We start from the raw sequence: 16,647 nt of genomic DNA on the forward strand, positions 1-16,647 counted from the left end.
CTGGCCATTAGCTGCTGGATCCCAAACCCTACATCGAGCTATGATCCAGTTCAGGAATGGTGTCTGTGGATAAACTCTGGAGGAAAATTTTAAAGAGGTTGCCAATTGAGAGGCTACCTTCAAAAGCCCTGTTTTACCATTTATGAGGCAGAGACATGAACAGGCACAGAATACAGGGATAAGGACCTTGTGCACACAGATGGGACAAGTTTGAAATGACATTATGGTTGGCACAGACACACTGGACTGAAGGGTCTGTCCTTGTGCTTTCAGTTCTGTGTTCTATTAAGGACATATTAACTAATGCAGGCTGTAGGAAGCCAGCAGGCCCACTAGGGCAAAACCACAATAGATGTGAAAGCAAAAGGCAGTTTCTTTGTGGACTTGGAGGCACCTTCTGAAGCCTTTAGAAAACTTAAAATTAAAATGTGGCTATGCTGTCAGGCGATCATTCTGAATGGGGAACCCTTCCACAGAACGGCCCTCCCGCCACCCACAGCTGGGTGGTGGTGGTTTGGGGGGGGTGGGGGAAGGGGTGGTGGTGAGGATGGTGATGAAATTAAACGGAGGCATGGCTGTCTTACCAACCTGCCATCAGGAGGCCACCTCCATCCACCTAAAGGGCTTCAGCCTCAACAATTGGGTCCTCATCTGTTTGGAAAATTCTGGGCGAATTGTAAGGAGTGCCCCCAATTGACACATTAAATGGCTTCAACGGACACCCATGACAGGTAGGCTGCAGTTCTCCAGAAGCAGTTTTCATTACAGAATGCAAACACTGCAGCACACTGACCTGTGGCATGAAATTATTGGCCTGAACTTACCCCTTTTACTGCAAGAAACTCCAATCCTTAAAATGTCCAGGTTCAAGGATGCAACAAAGGCTGTTTGGATACTGAAGGAAATGATGAAGGATTATTGCCGCCACAAAGTTCGTGGCCTTTAGCAGAGGAGAGGCTAGAAACTGAATACTGGCTCTGCATTGCCAGGATTCCATGAGTTTTTGCCATTCAGTGGGAATTAATGTAGTTTCATAATGGACTTGATAACAATTGAATTCATTCAATCAAAAGACAATTTGGCTTTTATGAAGGAATGCCAATTTAAATGTGCCTGGAGTAAAAATTCAAATACAAGAGCAGGTAGGCTTAGCAGAGGCTAAAAAATAACACACTCAATATATTGTGCAAAAATAGCCTGGTTTCCTGGTTATTGTTTGTGCTGTTCTGTACTGGTACAAACTGGGCCCACTGGTGAGAGGAAACTGGGGGGGGGGTTAAAATGCACCAGAACTGAAAGATTCTAAATTCTCTCTACACACAAGTAGTCACGCCATTTGGCTGACTTATTCTCAGAATTGCCGAAGGTAGATATAAATGGGAATGCTATAGATCTGCAATTATGGCAAAGTTTCTAAGCATGCACAGAATTAGTTTAAGAGAAGCTGAAACAATCTTTAAATCTAATAGTGGTGCACAATGACTCAACATGGAGTGTCTTTAATGCAATTAAGTTCTGTAGATCTAAGCAATACAGGAATATTTGACCTCTTAAGTGTGTGCACGACCTCAACAGTGGGGATACTAAAAATACCTCAGCTGGAGGAGCAGAAAGCCAAGAGTCTTGTTACATTATTTTAGCGCAAGTAAAATAAGCAGCAATGTTTGGATATTGTGCAAGGAAAGGTTTAACCACAGTTCCTCCCTTCCACTAGCCTAAATTGCTAATAGTCAATGTCAAAGTGCAGATACAGAAAGGATCCTTGGGTTTAATATTGGAAAGTTATTCCAACTGTGGGGTTACAGACCAGCATACATTAGCTTTATGGCAGAAAGAGAAAAATCAGGCTGGGGTCAGGGTGGTGAGGAGGAAGAAAGAAGAATGTAGCCCTGCATTTACAGAAGATTAGACTGCTCACCTATCACCCTACAAGGATAGTTGGTTGGATAATGACTCTTCCTGAAAAAGCCCAACCCATAACTAAAACATGCCGTGGGTAGACTAAACTAGTTTATAATGAGACCTTGGCTTCAGAGTTGGAGAAATGGGCATCCTGGAGATCAGTTAACCATGTCCCTGCCTTATGCAGAACACCTCCTGAAAGGGCTTCCACTCCTTCCTTCCCACCTTTCTCGTGTTGGCCATCGGATCAAACATCCTGCCCATTTCTGCCATGCCAACCATACGTTGATATGTGCTGTGAATCATTAAAACCCATGGCTGGCCAATAAGCCGCATGGATTTTTAATTATTTATTTACATATGCGTGTAGGCTGCTGATTTATGCACATTCCCATGCAGCGTATATCAAGGATGAGCACTTGAGTGGATGGAATGTTGGGTGACTTATTTTATATGTCATCCTCAGCGCTGTAAACATGGCCCAGCACAGGCATGTAAATTTTAGCCAATAGTACTTGAACTTTAGTGGATCAATCAATATAATTTTGTTGTGTAACAGATTTCTATATTTAATCTTAAACTCCATCAGAGCTGAATAAATTAAAATGTGTAATATTCATAAATTGTGTTTATTGCTTTTGTCTGAAACTGTTCTCATTTGTCAGAGAGCAATGATGCCCCAAATATGGAAGTAAAATCCAGATAAAAGGAAAACAACACTTCCACAGCACAACAACAGGAAACAGAACATCAAATGTTTATCTCAAAGTCAAAGGCTGCATATAGTCTAATGACATTACTACAAAGTACACAGAGAAACAAAAGAAAATTTCACATTTTTACAGTAAATCTGTGCAATTCTTTTTAACGGACACTGATCCTTAATTTTGCTCACAATGTGCTTACACCTCTTTCCCAATAATAATGCATCATTTTAAAATTAAAATCATTGATTGGTAAAATAAATCAATAGGCCTAGGGTTTCCTGCTGGGAGGTGAAAAATTGATTCATGTCACACAATGCTATAGCAGCTAGGTCAAGACATTTAATATGCTATCACCCAAAGGCTCAGTGGGTGAATGTTACATAAAGAATGGTATTGAACTGTACGGACTTGGTATCAAGAGACCAGAGATCACAGACCAAAATGACGTTGAGAAAACTGGGATGCAGTTCCAGTTGTAAAATAGAGAAGAATTTTACATGGTGCTTAGGAATAATCCTGAAAGTCCAAGTTAACCAGAACATTGAAATACTGTTTATAATACATTATTCTTCTCTGGGCATCTGGGTTCTGAAGTACAGATAAATAAGTGCTTGGTTTTCAGTTCTATGAAGGCAATTTGTTTACTTTAATGACCAGAAGCTCTTTTGTTAGCAGTGAGTCAAAACAGCATTTCCAAGAAATCATGTTACTTAAACTAATCAACTCGGCAAGCTACCTGTTGAGATGGCTGAAGTGTTATTGAGTTAAGATTTACAACCGAGAGAGAGAGAGAGAGAGAGAGAGAGAGAGAGAGAGAGAGAGAGAGAGACAGAGACAGACAGACAGAGAAATAAGACCATTCAACATAGGCACAGTCTCTTGAGCCTGCTCTGTCATTCCACAGGAGTCCAAAACTAGAGGGTATAAGTTTAAGGTGAGAGGGGAAAGATTTAAAATGGACCTAAAGGGCAACTTTTTCACACAGAAAGTGGTTCTTGTATGGAATGGGCTGCCAGAGGAAGTGGTGGAGGCTCGTACAATTACAATATTTAAAAGACATCAGATGGGTATATGGATTCGAAGGGTTTAGATGGATATAGACCAAATGCTGGCAAATGGGACTAGAGTTATTTAGGATATCTGGTCGGCATGGATGAGTTGGACTAAAGGGTCTGTCTCCATGCTGTACATCTCTATGACTCACCAAAACACTGTTTTGACTGGTTTAATTAACATTGTACAAATTTGAAAAATTCTTAGACAAAGTTCAATTAATTAGAAAAATGTTATTACTCCCAAAGGGTTAACCTACCAAAAAAAAAAGGAAAAGCTGAAACATTATTGAAATGGCTCATAAGCAGGAAATGTACAGTTAAATATTTATATAACATTTAGAAGGACATTGCTATATTAATGCTGCTGTTTAATAGGAAGCCAAGTTCTCCAAGTTTAGATGCACTCATCAGGCAATAAGAGACTGCCTCACCACCACCTCATAAACTTCACTTTTTTTTAAACCAAGCCATCAAAGGAAGGAAACATCCAAACAGCTGGTAACTGCAGGTGTGCTGATGACCTTTTGTTTCTATCTGCGCAAGCAATGATACATTAGGAAATTATTTATGCAGAACTTAATTTACTTGAAACCAGTAAAAGAACGTTTTGACATGACACACATGAAACACCTTTGATACCTTTTAAGCAAAAAGCAAAAAGCTGCAATTCAATTTTACCAACAGTGAAATTAACTATTTCTTCCAAAGCCTAGGAGTGCTCATACATATAGTTTTGAGAAATATTTAAGCAACGTCCCCAAAATTTAACTCACCTTAGCCAGTAAAATTACTTTTGTAATACCGCATTATGATAAGTGGATATCTGTGGTAGTACAACATGCTGCCCTTACTTAACAATCCTATACTACATTGGACGTGCTGTTGCAACTAACCTCTATACCATCAGAGAAATGTTTGTATGTAACTTCCAGAACATAAATACACATTTTGAGCATAGAATACAACTTGTTTGGAACTTTTCCAAACATTTAAAAGACATAAGGCAAAAACAGTTGATGGTGTACAGCCATAAATTAGGTGGCTAGTTTGCCGAGTGGCGAGTATGTTGCTGGAAAAGCACAGCAGGTCAGGCAGCATCCGAGGAGCAAGAGAATCTACGTTTTGGGCATAAGCCCTTCATCAGGAATGAGGCCTCATTCCCGATGAAGGGCTTATGCCCAAAACGTCAACTCTCCTGCTCCTCGGATGCTGCCAGACCTGCTGTCCTTTTCCAGCACCACACACTCGACTCGGATCTCCAGCATCTGCAGTTTTCACTTCCTCCTGGCTAGTTTACTGAGCCAGCAAAGACACAATGGCTGACTGATCGCATTCTGAACTACTTTTCTATTGTTCTGTAAAGATCTGACAAAGCACTAAGTGATCATTCGTAATTTCTGATCCTATATATCTTTACTGCTGAGAGGGCATCTTCAATAATTATGTAGTTACTGATGAAAACAATAATTTTATATCTGCTGACAAACTTCATTGCTCCAACATTTACGTGCTCCAAACTTCTGATCAATTCTCACCTTTTCTGCAAATTGCCAACATTTGGAACTGCATTTCTTGCCTGACAACCTAGTCAGTAACCTTATTGTTGAAAAGTGCATACGTTGTACCTTACACTGCAAATCAAAGCAATAGTATCATATAATACCTGACAAGTTTTTATATGCTCCCTACTCCAAGTCACCCCTAAATTCTATCTATTTTAAAAGTGTAAACACCCAAAAGGTTTTCAAACGTGTGTTTTAACCTAGCTCGGCTTAGAACACCTGTGTTGCTCTGTCAAGGGATACAACAGATGCTGCTTTGGGAGACCTCAAAAAGGTACACATTAGCTTATGGGGTTCATGGGTTTATTGCCTATAGCTTATTACAATTGTTTCAATATGTCATCAAGACTGCCGACTCAATCATCTCAACTTAATTAACAAGCTCTAACACAGAGCAATTCAAAATGGAAAGTAAATTATTTTAAAACTTTATTTTTTTTAAATCAGCCAAATTCTGAAATCAATTAGCCAGAAAGTGAGTTTTCAAAAAAGGTGCACTTACCTTTGGTGGGTCAAATAACTCCAGTATATATCCATCACCTTCATATGACTTTGCCTTTCGCACAAGCAACCTACATCTTTGCCATCGTGTGCCCATGTCCATGTCCATGCTTACATCATCCACCACCATATAATTTAAAACACCATCCTTGCGGATGTCAAGAACCTCTTCTCTAGATACAGTTCTTGACCAAGGGAATTTATGAGCCAGGTTTCTTAACCAGTCCCTTTCAGGTGAACCAACTTCTCCAGAAGCTTCTTCTTTTCCATCTATAGGTATTGCATCTGTTGATTTCCTTCGGAACAGTCGCCGTATACTGCCTTTGACATTTCTTGTAAACTGACTTAATGTTTTGGGTCGTTCAAGTGATGGGCATGCAGAAACTGAAACATCTTCAGAACTTCGTGACTTTGATGAAAATGGGAGATTAGTGTCAGAACTCCTTTCAGTTTGTTCAACACTGTTCACCTCAGTTTCCATCTTCGGTAAAACCAAACCAGAAGAGCCATCAGTAGTCTTCCTACTTGTTTCCCTGTAATCCTGTACTCCTGTAAAGGGCACAATGGTACACCTATTCAGAGCAAGTCCCTCTTTTACCTCATTTCTGAAGTACTGTTGAAAAAGATCTGTGAACTGTAAAGAAAAGTTTTCAGGCCCCTGTACGTCGTGACTTGGATTTTCATTTGCAAATAGCAAATACTGCCTAGCGAGCTCCGTGGCTGTGGCATGGGCATGCAGTTCACAAAACTCTTTCCAGCTACGAGGCTGTGTCAAAGTCCCTTGTCCTACAGTGTTGCCATTCATTGCAACATCTGTGACAGCTGGATTATGCTGGGAAAAGACAAACAAAATATCATGTTAGTGGTTTTGGAGAAAGAATGAAAGCAAGTATATAAATCTAATGTTTGAAAAGTTCTGAAATGCACATGGTCAAAAGGAAATTTAAAATCTTGGTTTTAAAGCAAAGTTGTGTAGTGAACAAGAAAAATCTTTTCATATCCCAGGATCAACAATCAATGCAATCATTCAAAAGACCATTAACAGTCCTATCCATTCTTCATTTGTGAACAACAATCACTGTTCACAATGATAAAAGTGAGTTGTGCATCAATACCTGTACTGTGCTTTTCGTTGTCACCAGTTATCTCAAAACAATTTACAGTGTGAAAATTTTGAACATAATCATTGTTGTAGCATAGCAAACTTGATTGTCAATTACACATAACATAGCAAAAAACAGCAATATAATAACCTCTTTTGTGATATCAAATAAAGGATAAATTTTGGCCATGACCCTGGGGTTGATTCCTATGTGCTTCTTTGAAAGAGAGTGTCAGTGAAAGAATGTCAGTCTAAGTCTCATCTGAAAGATGGCATTGTCCTCCCTCAGTAATTGATTGATATGTCAGCTTTGACTGTTGTGCTCAATTATTGGAGAGTGATTTGAACCTAGAAAGGTCACAACATTCAGTTAAATACCTATAGGTATAGTCTATTAGTTTCCGAATTCTCTAGCTGCATTTGAGGTACGCAGTTGCCTGGTTTGCTGTGTTCTTCCAGCCTCCTACTTGTCTACCTTGGATTCCAGCAACTGCAGTTTTTTGTCTCTAACTCAGTTTTGAATAAGGCAACATATACAGACTTAAGAGGCTTTCCTACATCTAGCAATGCATGAGACAGACAAAGCAATGTGCTCATATTTGTTACCATAGCTAGTTTTCTTTACTCTGGAACACCTTGCCAAACCATCACCAGAGTATCACCTGAGGAATACCAGTCCACATCAAGCACAGATAACAAGGGATGCTCCATCCCTGGGCATCAGTGAGTGAGACTTAAACCCAGAACTCTGGGTCAGAGGCCAGATTGCTACTCTCTGTGCCATAAGATCTGACAATATGTAAGCAAATCAGAAATTCAAAGTGTGATAGAAGGAAACGTAATGAACAACAATGAATTGTTATGTTTAGTACTTTTCATTGTACATACATATAAGTCCGCTGAAAGCAGTGATAGAAGGCTGAACATTAAGACCACTTGGAAAAATCATGCACAGAACTGAATAATACACAATACCTTTGGGGTAATTAAAAACACTCTTGACTGGCAATGTGCCTTTTTTTTCAAATTATTGCATAAATGCTATTCTAGTCTTGAAGGAATTAAACAATAAGTTTTTTTGTAATTTGTTTATTGTAAATGTATGCCCAGTCCACAGATTTTTTACTGGCAAAAACTTACCAGCCCTTTTGGTAATGACAATGCTCTTAGTCACATCCTCATCATTTGATGATTGACATTTGAACCATAAACAACAATGAAGATTGAAAAATAAAAGTTTCATTTAAATAAATGGATTACACATGTGGTTTATTCTTTGCTGCAAGGCTACTTAGGAAACACTTAGGAAATTAGATATGCCGATGTTGTCTTTTGATGCCCTCAGAATTTCTCTAGATATTTTATATATTGTAAATTACTTTTGAAGTGGATTAGCTGTTAACTAGATAATTGAATCAACCAATCTATGCAAAAGGTCTGAAATGGTGGCGTTAGTGGTTTAGTGGTACAATTTTCACCTGCCACGTGGTGGACTCCAGTTTAATTCCTAGCCAGTTTATCACAACTCCTTTGAAGGTAGAGTCTTTGGTACAGTAATAGTGTCCCTACCTCTGGGCTAGGAAGTTCAAGTTTCAAATTCCAAAGCCCAACTCCCCTAAGGTGTGTTATATTATGTACAAACAAGTTGTTTTTTCCATGCAAAAGTCTAACATAAGCATTCATTTAATTGTTTTTGTAAGTTTTTTTCTGGTGTTGATTGAGGCAAAATCATTTGCTGGGACACTAACAGATGCTCCTGCTCTTCTAGCAGTGAGGGCCAGTTCTCAATGCCTCAGATATTAATCCTCAAGTTGTTTTTAGAGTCAAGCCATTCTCCAATACTATGATCCCAACTTCTGAAAATCAGCCCATCTCTCCACCCTTCAGGCTGTCTGCCTATATTCCTGATGAAGGGCTTTTGCCCGAAACGTTGATTTTACTGCTCCTCGGATGCTGCCTGAACTGCTGTGCTTTTCCAGCACCACTCTAACCTAGATTCTCGTTTCCAGCATTTGCAGTCATTGTTTTTACCAAATTTCCAAGTTCCACAATCAGAGTCAGGCTAAAGTCATGGCTGCTGTCTCCCAAAGCAAACCTGGGGCAGGAAAGGATCCAAGCCAATCAGTGAGGCAGAAAACCAAGACACTTCCCTTTCTGGATGGAGTTTATTGACTACTGAGTGTCATAGTTCCTTCCACATTTGGTATTAAGGAACAAAAAAAACGTACAAGAAAATTAACAGCCACTACCTCTTTCTTCCCAACCTCAAGTAAAGGAAGAGGTTAACAAACTTAATGTGATTAAACAGGCAAGAACAGATTTCCTCCCTCCTTTAAATTTAATCTTATATTATTTGTTTGATAATCTTTCCAAAACTATAGTTTTTTTAAGCATTAACGTCACATTATAATACAAACAATTATTGGCAGAGTTCCGACTACCTGTTCTTTAAACAATATTTCCACATTGAGAAAGTAATTATAAAACAATTTAATAAAAATTGCTATCCAGTAACGATATTTAAGGTTCTCATCATTACATAAAATGGTTCCCTTCAAGTTATAGAGGTTTACAAAATTATGAAGGGCATGGATAGGATAAATAGGCAAAGTCTTTTCCCTTGGGTTGGGGAGTCCAGAACTAGAGGGCATAGGTTTAGGGTGAGAGGGGAAAGATATAAAAAAAGAGACCCAAGGGGCAACTTTTTCATGCAGAGGGTGGTACATGTATGGAATGAGCTGCCAGAGGATGTGGTGGAGGCTGGTACAATTGCAACATTTAAGAGGCATTTGGATGGGTATATGAATAGGAAGGGTTTGGAGGGATATAGGCTGGATGCTGGCAGGTGGGACTAAATTGGGTTGGGATAGTTGGTCGGCATGGACGGGTTGGACCGAAGGGTCTTTTCCCTGCTGTACAAGTCTATGACATGCACTAATTTCTCAGGCAAGCATTATTCTTTGTAAAACATTAACCTATTTTCTTCCCAAATTTCCATCACAATAGCAAAGCGAATTCTCAGTGACATCCTTTGTCAAATGACCATTGTCCCAAACAGAATGATTATCTACATAATATTCTTTGAGCAACCTTTTCCCAGATGCTCTAGGGAAAATAGTCGCAGCCTATTCAGCCATTCCCTATAGTTCAAACCCAGCAACATCCTTGTTTTCTGAACCCATTCAATTTTAACAACACCTTCACTATAGCAGAGAGACTAGAACGAAATGCATTATTCCAAAGGTGACCTAACCAATGTCCTGTACAGCCATAACATGACATCCCAACTCCTACCTTTAATGACTGACCAATAAAGGCAAACAAACCAAGCTCTTTCTTCACTACCCTGTCTACCTGTGATTCCAAGGAAGGAAAATGTGAGGTGCTGCATTTTGGGAAAGCAAATTGCGACAGAACTTATACACTTAATAGTAAGATCCTGCTGAACAAAGAGACCATGGAGTGCAGGTTCATAGTTCCTTGAAAGTAAATCGCAGTTGGTAGGATTGTGAAGAAGGCATTTAGTATGCTTTCTTTTATCGGTCAGAGTATTGAGTACAGGAATTGGGAGGTCATGTTGCAGCTGTACAGGACACTGGTTAGGTCACTTTTGGAATATTGTGTGCAATTCTGGTCTCCCTCCTATTGAAAGAATGTTGTGAAACTTGAAAGGGTTCAGAAAAGATTTACAAGGATGTTGCCAGGTTGGATGTTGTACCTGCAAGGAACAATGAACTGCACCCCCAAGATCTCTTTATTTGGCAACATTCCCCACGGTCATACCATTAAGTGTACAAATTCTGCCCTGGTTTGCCTTACCAAAATGCAACACCTTGCATTTATCTAAATTAAACTCCATCTGCCACTTCTTGGCCCGTTGGTCCATCTAATCAATGTCCTGTTGTACTCTGAGGTAGCCTTTTTCACTGCCCACTACACTACCAATTCGGGCTTAATCTGCAAACCTACTAACCATTCATAGAGTCATAGACATGGAAACAAACACTTCTATCCAACTCATCCACGCCGACCAGATATCCTAAATTAATCTAGTCACATTTGCCAGCATTTGGCCCATATCATTCTAAAGCCTTCCTATTTTTGTACCCATCAGATGTCTTTTAAATATTCTAATTCTGCCAGCATCCACCACTTCCTCTGGCAGCTGATTCCATACATGCAACACTCTGTGCATGAAAAGGTTGCCCTTTAGGTCCCTCTCATCTTAAACCTATGGCCTCTAGTTCTGGACTCCCCCATCCCAGGGAAAAGACCTTGTCTACTTACACTATCCATGCCCCTCATGATTTTATAAACTTCTTTAAGGTCACCCCTCAGCCTCAGATGCTCCAGGGAAAACAGTCCCTGCCTATTCAGCCTCTCCCTCAAACTTTCTAACCTGGCAACATCCTTGTAAATCTTTTCTGAACCCTTTCAAGTTTCACAACATTCTTTCAATAGGAGGGAGACCAGAATTGCACACAATATTCCAAAAGTGACCTAACCAATGTCCTGTACAGCTGCAACATGACCTCCCAATTCCTGTACTCAATACTCTGACCAATAAAAGAAAGCATACTAAATGCCTTCTTCACAATCCTACCAACTGCGATTTACTTTCAAGGAACTATGAACCTGCACTCCATGGTCTCTTTGTTCAGCAGGATCTTACTATTAAGTGTATAAGTTCTGTCGCAATTTGCTTTCCCAAAATGCAGCACCTCACATTTATCTAAATTAAACTCCATCTGCCACTCCTCGGCCCATTGCACTCTGAGGTAATCTTCTTCGCTGTCCACTACACCTCCAATTTTGGTGTCATCTGCAAACTTAGTAACTATACCTCCTATGTTTACAACCAAAGGAAAAATCTGTACACCTAGCCTAATCTTTGTGGCACTCCAACCCTCTACCACCACGCTCTGTCTTCTATATTCGAGCCAGTTCTCTATCCAGATGGCTAGTTCTCCTTGTATTCCATGTGATCTAACCTCACTAGCCAGTCTACCATGAGGAACCTTGTCAAACGTCTTAGTGAAATCCACATAGGTCACATCCACCACTCTTCCCTTGTCAATCCTCTTTGTTACTTCTTCAAAAACAAAACTCAGTCAAGTTAATCAGACATGAATTCGCACACAAAGCCATGCTGACTATCTGTAATCAGTCCTTGCCTTTCCATGTAAATCCTGTCCCTCAGGATTGGCTCAGTGGTTAGCATGTTGCCTCAGAGCACCAGGGACCTGGGTTCAATTCCCACCTCGAGCAACTGTCTGTGTGGAGTTTGCATGTTCTCCCAGTGTCTGCATGGGTTTCCTCCGGGTGCTCCGGTTTCTTCCCACAGTCCAAAGATGTGCAGGTTACGTGAATTGGCCATGCCAAATTGCCCATAGTGTTAGGTGAAGGGGTAAATGTAGGAGAATGGGTCTGGGTGGGTTGCGCTTCAGAGGGTCGGTGTGGGCTTATTGGGCCAAAGGGCCTGTTTCTACACTATAGGGAATCAAATCTAAAAAAAAGTTTGCCCACCACTGTTGTCAGGCTCACTGGTCTATAGTTCACTGGCTTTTCCTTACCACTTTTCTTAAAATTGTGACACCACATTGGCCAACCTCCAGTCTTCTGGCATCTCACCTGTGACTACTGATTATCCAAATATCTTAGCAAGAGGTCCAGCACTCGCTTCCCTAGCTTCCCACAGAATTCTAGGGTACACCTGATCAAGTCCTGGGTATTTATCCACCTTTATGTGTTTAAGACATCCAGCACCTCCTCCTCTGTATTATGGACATTTTTCAAGATACCACCATATATTCACATCCAAATCATTTATATAAATGACAAAAAACAGTGGACCAATAATCACAGGCCTCCAGACGAAAAAACAAACCTCCACCACCAAACTCAGTCTCCTACTTTTAAGCCAAATTTGCATCTAAATGGCTAGCTCTCCCTGGATTCCATGTGATCTAACCGTGCTAACTATTCTGAGTTATGTTGCCTTATCTTCTGATTACACCAGGCCGCTTAGAATTCATGCATACATCATCAGTTGTAAAAGTTATGATTTTTAAATGCAGTCATATTTTGCAAATAACCATTTCATCTTTGTTAGTATTTATTAGGAGGAGGACTTGAAATCTTTGTTCCACTATGTAACATAACATCTTATGAAAATGTGACAGTGTTACATAGAGTAAGTGTTACATGGATTGACTGAATCGTGCATGCTTCACAATCTTCAGTTTGTTAAAAGTACTTAAATGAGAGAATGGATAGACAGAAAAATATATGATAATGTCGGGCATTTGCCAAAAATGATGACTTTGCATTTCTTGATGGCTGATGTGTTTGACTTGTTGAATACTTCCAGCATACATAGGATTTGTTTTTGTTTCATTTTTTTCATGTTTGTTACATACCATGAAGCCTATCTAACCACATAAAGGGAACACTGATTTTAAACTTTTAAGTTGCAGTTATCAACAAAGTTTTTGTGTTCTAATCTATGGTTTACCTACAAACATAACAACATTCAGAACAGGCTCTTGAAAACCTCAGGGCATACAAAATTCAAACAGGATAAACCCATAAATGAGCAATAATAGCACACCTAGCAGGCTTCTGTCAGGTTCCTTACTAGATCTTACAAGGTGTAGCTTTGACACCAATACACAAGTGCATGTTGCTGACTATGTGATATTTTGTGTAGCTGCTGAAGCAACCAACACAATTCAAGTATTTGAGAACCGTGAACAGTGTTGCTAAAATATACTCCTACCAATCGAGCACATCAGATTATAAATCCAAATTAACTGAACAAATAAAAAGACAATAATGAGTGAACATAACAAAGTAACTGTATATAACTGTACTGTAAAACACTGGATCATTATAAAGTAGAAACTGTTTAAAGTTGTGTTGCAGCCTAAAAGTATAACTAATTACAGTGCTGTCTGAATAGATTTTTAGCTATTTTTAATCAACCTCTTCAGATACAGCACTGCATGGTCTCTAATGCAGGTGGGACTAACCCAGAACTTCTAAACCAGAGGTAGGGATTACCACTGTTGCGTAAGACCTTTACGTGACCAGATTATATACTGATAAAACTTCAGCATTAAATCTTATTTAGGACCTTTATTACAATTTGTTTTACAAAAGCTAAACAACTCAAGCTGTATAATCATTTTAAAGTCTAATGTGTGTATACATATAATAAAAAATCCTACATCTAAACAGCACTCGCAAAGTTAGATGTGGACGTGCTCGTCTGTGAACACTTTTGCTGTAACCCCTGCCCTGGCCCCTTTGTTGATCCTTCTATCAGCCTTGACAGCCCATGGATGACTCAGCATCCTACAACTTCCTATACAAGAGTATCCTTTAGCCAAAAGGTTTTGAACAGAAGTGAGGAACAGGACTAAGCTCTTAAGACAAGCTTTGTTTCCCAAGTCCAAATAGCACATTTGGCAACCAGTATGAGCACATCTCATGAAGTGCAATGTAGAATTCTAGAATACCAATCCTCTCGATCATTTTACAATGAAGTGTAGACTGTCTTGGTACTGTCAGTAGCAGAATAGGCGACACTGGAATTTTACCACCAGAAGAAGTTAAACCACTTTACATCTTGCTTGAATATTTCTCAACATTCACCAATAATCCTCCAGATTCTTGTCCAAATGGAATTCAGACCTGCAATGTGCTGGTATTCAATTGTACAGGCTATTACAATGGGGGCTAATGGATTCTAATTCAGTATCTCCCACGTACATATTTTCCAATTAGACTAGTTAGAAAATCTGAAGAATTTAAAAATATGTCCAAAAACATCTGCTTTAAACTCAATCAACTAGCATTTCGGATTTGAAGAGACTGGAAGACATTCCAAATATACTTGTTTAGATCCAATCCAACCAGATCCGAGGCAGCGTGCAGACTGTCACCCGGTGGGGCGTCAGGGATAAATGCATGGACTTGAGGCCGCTTCTTTTATTAATTCGGTACTTGGAAAATTTGTCAGGAAGGGTGCCGACGATCACTAGGACTACAATCCAGCAAATGTTTGGTTAAAAAGTGCTAGGAATGGGTAAACATGAAAAAAGTCCGCATAATCGAAAAAGTTCACAGAACCAATTAGAGTGTATCAAGTTATTGGTTTGGATTTTGTCCGCATCGCTTTCTGCTTTAACAGATCAGTACAGCGCTGTGAGACTTACTCACCTGGTTACTCTCTCTAATAACAACTTGTTCTCTGTTATTCAGTGCAGCGCCGGCACTCACAGTGTGGAAATTCCAAACTTTGCGACGCATCCTCCACATGGTTTTTTTTTACAAACCGCAATTCCCCCCCCACGCCCACCTTTCCTCCTGCCCCCTGGTATGATCGTTCTACAAAGAGCAGTGAAAACATCGACAGCAGAGGTGTCTGGCTGTTTTGGGGAGACGAGGGCTGGAGTTTTCAAACATTGCTTTAACACCACCATGTGGTGCTTCAGTCAGTGCAGCCAGACCCGAACCTCTGCAGTTCCCGCACGCGTCTCCTCGCATTTAACAAGACCGCGTTAGACACTCGACATCACATTAAAGACCTTAAGACAGAAATAATGTTCTTTGTCAACAAAAAACCGTGACCTTTAGATCTGAAAGAAAACCTGAAAAGAAAACCCTCACATGCAGGACAGAGCCGCTATATTATCTTCTGCTCTGTAATTATATATTATATATACCTCTCCTAAAGGAATCACTGCGCTAACCAGATAGTATCCTCACGTTGCAAATGAGCACAGGACACAATGTTGAGTTTTACGGGGAAAAAAAAGTACAACTGAAGTCGCTACCTGAAGCCGAAATCTTCCCCCTCTTGCTCACCCATGTTGTCTAAACCTTGCTGCTTCAGGAAGGAAATCCATGCGCGAAAAAAAAAATCGCGAAACTCATCATTTCCGCTGACAAGTTTGACAGTTGAATGGGTTCGAGTCGATTCCGTCAACATTTAAGCAGCAAAAGCTGCACCAACAACAAAACCGCGCACAGAACCCCACTTATCTTTCACCTTCTGTCCGGGCTGTGAACTGTGCGATCCGCCGCTCAGCGCTGCAGAGCGAAAACACACACCACCTAATCTACCAGATCGACATGTTCAGGGTCGGAGAGGCTGAACTGGATCCGAATCTGTCGTCCAACAGTGGCCTCTACATTCGGTTCCCTGAAGCCAAGGTCCAACTACTGACGAAAATAAAACAAAACTGCCCCGACAGGATATGGTGCCTGCAAAACAGAAAGCAGCTCGCACCGTCTCTCCAGCGTCAGGGCTGAGCTGAACTTTTATTGAGTTTGAAAAGGCACAAAAAAACTTACAATAAGTTCGCTGATCAGTTTAACTAAGTGCGTTCAACGAGCACTGGGACGTACACGGTCCTTTCGTTGCACTACTCGATAGTGAAAGAGAAATTCAGATCAGACTCACCGCTTAATTAACTTCTGACTCAATAATCGAAAATAAAACGGCCTTTTAAAATTGCACCGAGAGAGGCAGAACATAACAAATAAAGGGGAGGGGACAGAGGAGAGGGGGAACTCGATAAGTGTAGGAAGACAGGGGAGGGGGGAAAGGGAGGGTGAGGAGGGGAATGGGGTGGGAAGAGGAAACAGATGGGGATGGAGATGGGGGAAGGAGGAGGGAGGTGGAGGAGGGAGGTGGGGTGTGGAGGAGGGAGGTGGAGGAGGGAGGTGGGGTGGGAAGGAGGGGGGAGGAGGAGGGGGAGGTGGGAGGTAGGGGGGGAAGGAGGGGGAGGTAGGGGGGGGGAAGGAGGGGG

At 40.6% G+C, this 16,647-nt stretch overlaps 1 protein-coding gene across 5 annotated transcripts in view; it reads right to left on the reverse strand.

Moving 5' to 3' along the window:
• Window positions 1-16,387, reverse strand: part of sh2b3 (SH2B adaptor protein 3) — a 177,583-nt gene extending 161,196 nt beyond the window's left edge. The window contains exons 1-2 of one of the 5 annotated variants that reach the window (XM_060843976.1): window positions 15,885-15,970; window positions 5,729-6,559 (exon numbers count right to left, since the gene is read on the reverse strand). In XM_060843976.1, coding sequence (XP_060699959.1) covers window positions 5,729-6,532 — 804 coding nt within the window. In that variant the 5' untranslated portion in view covers window positions 6,533-6,559; window positions 15,885-15,970. Of the gene's footprint in view, window positions 1-5,728; window positions 6,560-15,052; window positions 15,139-15,669; window positions 15,727-15,884; window positions 15,971-16,189; window positions 16,211-16,298 lie in introns of those variants that run through there. The other 4 variants (XM_060843972.1, XM_060843974.1, XM_060843975.1 and 1 more) reach the window with 4 other exon arrangements.
• Window positions 16,388-16,647: the final 260 nt, after the last annotated feature.

The sequence above is a fragment of the Hemiscyllium ocellatum genome, chromosome 24 (genome assembly GCF_020745735.1).
Source record: "Hemiscyllium ocellatum isolate sHemOce1 chromosome 24, sHemOce1.pat.X.cur, whole genome shotgun sequence".
Classification (NCBI taxonomy): Eukaryota; Metazoa; Chordata; class Chondrichthyes; order Orectolobiformes; family Hemiscylliidae; genus Hemiscyllium; species Hemiscyllium ocellatum.